We start from the raw sequence: 5,830 nt of genomic DNA on the forward strand, positions 1-5,830 counted from the left end.
TTTTTTTTTTTTTTTTTTTTTGAGACGGAGTCTCGCTCTGTTGCCCGGGCTGGAGTGCAGTGGCCGGATCTCAGCTCACTGCAAGCTCCGCCTCCCGGGTTTACGCCATTCTCCTGCCTCAGCCTCCGCAGTAGCTGGGACTACAGGAGCCCACCATCTCGCCCTGCTCGGTTTTTTTTTTTTTTTTTTTTTTTAGTAGAGACGGGGTTTCACCGTGTTAGCCAGGATGGTCTCATCCCCTGACCTGACCTCGTGATCCGCCCGTCTCGGCCTCCCAAAGTGCTGGGATTACAGGCTTGAGCCACCGCGCCCGGCCCTTTTTGCTTTTCAATAGGAAAGTTTGTGACACCCAGCTTACTAAGTACACTAAGCAACTCCAAAGAAAAATTAAACATTGAACGCTTACTAACGCTCCTTACCTCTTTGCCATTGACAACTATTCCTTTCTCACGTTTAGCTGAGCTATTTTCTAATGTCTTTGATTTGCCATTTGGAAACCTGAAAAAGAGGCAGAACATCCGGTTGCACTTTCTGGCTCAGAGGCCTGGCCTTCTGCATCTTGTCAGTCTCCCTCAACGAAGTTTGGAGGCCTAACTCGGACAAGTCCAATTTAGGTGATCACATCACTAATTGACTAAGTAGTAAAAAAAAACTGGACTCATTATCCAGCCTGCATGCTAGGGAAAGCAAGACTTCAGTTTAGAGAGTTAAACAAGTGGCACCTTTTGGATGACTCAATGACATCCATTGAGTTGGTTTCTTCTAAAAAGAAGGATTTTAGACCTTTCACAGAAGTGCTCTAACAGATTGCTTAAGGAAATTATTTTGGGCAGTTAGTGCCTCACAATACCCTTAAAAACCACCTACTGTTTTGAATATTTACCTGACTATTCTTCTTCCACATGGAAATTGCCCTATTTTTGCCAGTGATTGGCCAATGATTAGCCAATGAATCTGTGAGAAGGAATATAGTTAATAGAACCACACAACTAAGTTTCCAATTCTTGTTGACCTTGCTTGGGTTACTGGCTCTCATGTCTTCCTAACCTCTGAAGACTTCTCTTCTTAGAAGTAGGGTAGTAAAAATAATCAACAATGGCAAATATTTCTGTACTCTGCTCTTTTACCCTCACCCTAATACCAGTTCTCTTTGCAGAAAATAGGGTGAAACAGATTCTATTCTTTTTAAACCCATTTGCTGCCAGAACATAATGTAAAATGCTCCTCAGTAAGATTTGGTTAATGATTAAGATGAATGGCCTGCTTCTTCCTTGGAGATAGTTCCATTGGGGGGTTAAATTAGCTCAAATTAAGAATTATGCAACTATCTCAACTAGACCTCTCTCCTTTAAAAATGAGGATAGCAGAATAAGGACCAAAATAAAAGTAGAAATAGCCAAGCTATGTAGTTTGTAGGTCAACTGGCTATAGCATGCTACAAATAATCCCCAAATCCATGATTAAATCCCATTCAAGGATGGCTACCTTCCATCTGTTGCTGGCCACCAGTTGTACCACTAACTCAGGTCAGAGGTCTTAAAAATGGTCGCAAGTGGAGTAGGTGACCCATGATGGAGAGACCAAAATTTATCACAACTTAACTTCTTAAAGTTTGTGCCCTTTTAATAGGTCTTGTTGCATTAAGTTATCTAATAATTAGTAATACAGTATAATATTTGTTGTAGCACTTTTCAAAATGATTCTTTGATACCTAAAAGGAAGCACAGAATCTCGGATACTCTTCTTCAGGGCCAATTTAAGGCATAGGACTATAAGAAAAGCGCTTCTTTAGCCCAACAGCGTTTATCTGGAACAAGCTGGTGCTTTCTTTTTGACAAAAGTTCCTTTAGTTGTTGCATGAAATACAGACCAAGATCTGGTTTTTGATCCAGGGACAACCAGTCAATTAAAATATGTTTAGTGATAGTCTACTCTGTGACCAGCCCCATTCAAAGTGCTGTGGGCTATGCAATAAGTTAATATAAAGTGGTATTTATAACTTAGTTGGGCAAACAAGACACATACGTGGTTTGTCTCTTTTGGCTCATTGCTGTTGACTGCTAGTTGGCCAGCCCAAGGCAGGTATTCACCCAAGGCCAAATTCAGTGTCTCTGAATAGTCCACGTTCTGCAGGGGTTCAATTCAATCCAAATATTCTTTCCTTAGCACACAGTGTGTACTCAGTCCCATTATTGAGCCTGTATGGGAAACAAGAAAAGACTAATAGGTGCTATTGTAGATGTAGAAAATTCACAAGACATGTGATGCTTGCTCTTAGAAGTTAAGTTTATTTGACAAATGGGGGGAGGTGGGAGAAAGCAATTATCCAATGTAAAGCAATAATGACAAATACATGTTCATATATTACGTAAGTCACTTTATCTCTTGGGGTCTCAATTTCATTATCTGCAAGACGGAAAGTATTAACTAAATGATTTAAAGGTGACATTCTAATTCCATGATAGTGATGAGATTTAAATATAAAAAGATCTGAAATAAAATTAATTCACATATGTCTGTAGAAGGCTAAAGGTAGAGAAGCAGCCATCTTTCAATTTTCTTCTCCTCTCAACAAAGCCATGCTCATCCATAGATTAGGCCTGAGAACCTGGGAAAAGTGTGTGTATATATTGGGGGTGGGAGGATTGCTATACTTTTTGATATAGACCATTAGAAATGGAAGATACAAGCTGATAAGGTAGAACCTACCATTTAGAGAAAAGAAAGGTCAGTGAGCCTTGGAGATGTTTCCTAAAGGATGTGGAGCTTGAGCAGAACCTCGCAGGATGGTATATCAAGTAGTCTAATTGGAAGGTTATTTGTTGTTGTTAAGTAGGAAGAAATAAAAGCAGGTAGGTAGAATGGAATCACATTATAGGGGCCTTGAAAATTAAGTAGAACTTTGAAAAGACCTACATCAGCCCAAGTTCCTACGAAGCCCACAGGTTTAGTGGAAAGCCCATAGACAGGGGTTTATGTCTAACTTGACTGTCTAGACAAACCCTAAAGATGATTTCTAGAGTTTATGACAAGACTGGGCTAAACACTTAAAGTTCCCTTTTAGGGAAATAGACTAATAAGCTTTTCACCCTTTTCTCACCTTTAATTTTTCTGGAATTGTAAGTCCAGTTCAGGTATATGTTGAAACTAAAATAAAAATGAGCTGTCAAATTGGGCAGTATAAGTCCTGGGTTGTTAGTCTGCAGCCCAGGCTGAAAAACAAATTACACAAACACAAAAACTACATTCAAAATAAGAATGGAAAAACCTGGTGAACACTACCTTTAAGAACATCAGGAAATCATAGTTTGGTGAAGAAGGCAAAAATCTTTGGCATGGGAACTTTCCATTTTGAAAATATCTTAATTATTCTTTTCTAGATTCTGGAGGAAACAGAGGGAATTTGTGATGAATAGGCAATCTAGAATGCTGAGGTGTTCTGTGTTGGAGACAGAGAATGAAAAGGCCAAAACTTAAAGGCATACTTAAACAAAATCTGTCAATTTCTTATTTTTCCAGCTTATGACTTCCCCACACACACACACCCCTTCACTATCTCTTAATCTACCTCTACCTAAGCCAATGTTTACACTGCATCTTCAAAAACAGTGAGCATTTTTTCTTATTCCCCATACTCAAAATGCTGTCCCCAATCTCTTCAGCCATTTGAATTTTCTTCCTCTTCTTCTTCTTTTTTTTTTTTTGAGATGGAGTCTCGCACTGTCGCCAAGTTGGAGTGCAGTGGCGCAATCTTGACTCACTGTACTGCCTCCCAGGTTCAAGTGAGTCTCCTGCCTCAGCCTCCAGAGTAGCTGGGACTACAGGCGCCCGCCACCATGCCTGGCTAATTTTTGTATTTTTAGTAGAGACAGAGTTTCACCATGTTGGCCAGTATGGTCTCAATCTCTTGACCTCGTGATCCACCCGCCTCAGCCTCCTAAAGTGCTGGGATTACAGGCATGAGCCACCACACCAAGCCCTGAATCTTCTTTCTTTATGTTACTTACTACTCAGGTCACTCCTTTAAAGAGAAGATTTTCTAGATTAATGCAATCCCAAACTCTAGACTATAGTCATTGGGTTTTGTGCATGTCATTGTATAGTATCTTGTAGTTCTACTTGCACTTTTCTTATGTGCGAGTCTTGTCTGTCTCTTAAGCTGTGAGTCCCTTAAAAGTGGAAATGTAAAATTTAAACATATTTGTGCCCCCCTCTCAGTGCTTTGTATCTTATGCATTCAAAACCAGTATTTGCTTATTTAAATATATTTGCTGAACATTTATGACATATTAGACACTCTCCTAGGTGATGAGAACAAAACATAAATCAGATGTAATTCCTGAGCTCCTTTAGGAGCTCACAGTTTAGCCAGGAAGAGAGATAAAGAAACGGTTGAGGCTGGGCGTGGTGGCTCAAGTCTGTAATCCCAGCACTTTGGGAGGCCAAGACGGGCGGATCACGAGGTCAGGAGATCGAGACCATCCTGGCTAACATGGTGAAACCCCGTCTCTACTAAAAAATACAAAAAACTAGCCGGGCGAGATGGCGGGCACCTGTAGTCCCAGCTACTCAGGAGGCTGAGACAGGAGAATGGCATAAACCTGGGAGGCGGGGCTTGCAGTGAGCTGAGATCTGGCCACTGCACTCCAGCCTGGGTGACAGAGCAAGACTCCGTCTCAAAAAAAAAAAAAAAAAACCAGTTGATTGCAACAGAGTGGAATGCCAAATTAGATCTAAGTTTAGGGTACTATGGAAGGAATGAGGAAGGAGACTTAACCCAGACTGAGAAGAGACTGGGAGAGATTTGGAACTACTGCCTAAACTGAGCTGGGGAAGATTGAGTGTGAATTAACCAGGTGGTGAGAGAACAGACATTTGAGACAGAGGGAGAAGCACAGGCAAAAACATGAGAATACAACAAAGCCTGGCTTATTTGGGGGAATTGAAAAATACTGTAATTGCAGTACACCAGGAACATAAGATTTAGGGGAAGGGTAGTAAGAGGGGAGACTAGACAGGTAGACAGGATCCAAATCCTAAAATGAACTATCTGATAGGAAGTTTGTGGATTATGCTGAGTAATGAAGAACTATCGAGATTTTAAATGAGATATAATCTCCTTATTGAACAATATGTATTTTAGAAATACAAAAATAGTGGCGTGTGAACTATAGATTGGAAAGACACAAGAACTATACATTGGGAAGATGAAAAGAGGTCCTTGAGAAGTCTATGACAGTACTGAGGAGGGGTTGAGAAATTATAAGGGTCTATAGCCATCACAAATTAGTGCCATTCACTCCTGTCTCCCAGCCCTGGATGATGGATTCAAAGGTGACCAACCAGGTTATACTAAGAATTTGAAAGTTTGATAAAGACACACAGAGCTGAAAGAAGATTGCACCTGAGCCACCTCATGTGGTGTCCCAGGCTAGAAGACTCTGAGCTCTGAGCTCTGAATTCTACCTGCTAAGGGCCCCAGAGCTGCCCTGATCTAGTCCTTCCTAAAACATGACTATAAAATTTTCCCTTCAGTTCTGTGAGCTTTCCTAATATTCTTTCAAATAAATCCTTTATTTTCTTAGGGTTCATTTCTGCAGTTTATGACAAAAAAACAAAAACAAAACAAAAAAAAAACACTTAAACTAATATGGGCTCTGAAGCAGGATGTCCAATCTTTTGGCTTCCCTGGGCCACGTTGGAAGAATTATGTTGGACCACACACAAAATACTCTAACACAAACAATAGCTGATGAGCTAAAACAAATCACAAAAAAAAAAAACTCATAATGTTTTAAGAAAGTTTTCGAATTTATATTGGGCTGCATTC

The 5,830-nt window shown here is 40.3% G+C and overlaps 1 protein-coding gene across 2 annotated transcripts in view; it reads right to left on the reverse strand.

Moving 5' to 3' along the window:
- TSGA13 (testis specific 13) overlaps positions 1-4,239 on the reverse strand; it is an 18,886-nt gene extending 14,647 nt beyond the window's left edge. The window contains exons 1-4 of one of the 2 annotated variants that reach the window (XM_023207848.1): positions 3,636-4,239; positions 3,283-3,383; positions 2,026-2,198; positions 420-498 (exon numbers count right to left, since the gene is read on the reverse strand). In XM_023207848.1, coding sequence (XP_023063616.1) covers positions 420-498; positions 2,026-2,048 — 102 coding nt within the window. In that variant the 5' untranslated portion in view covers positions 2,049-2,198; positions 3,283-3,383; positions 3,636-4,239. Of the gene's footprint in view, positions 1-419; positions 499-2,025; positions 2,199-3,100; positions 3,409-3,635 lie in introns of those variants that run through there. The other variant, XM_023207847.1, reaches the window with a different exon arrangement.
- Positions 4,240-5,830: the final 1,591 nt, after the last annotated feature.

The sequence above is a fragment of the Piliocolobus tephrosceles genome, chromosome 8 (assembly GCF_002776525.5).
Source record: "Piliocolobus tephrosceles isolate RC106 chromosome 8, ASM277652v3, whole genome shotgun sequence".
Lineage (NCBI taxonomy): Eukaryota > Metazoa > Chordata > Mammalia > Primates > Cercopithecidae > Piliocolobus > Piliocolobus tephrosceles.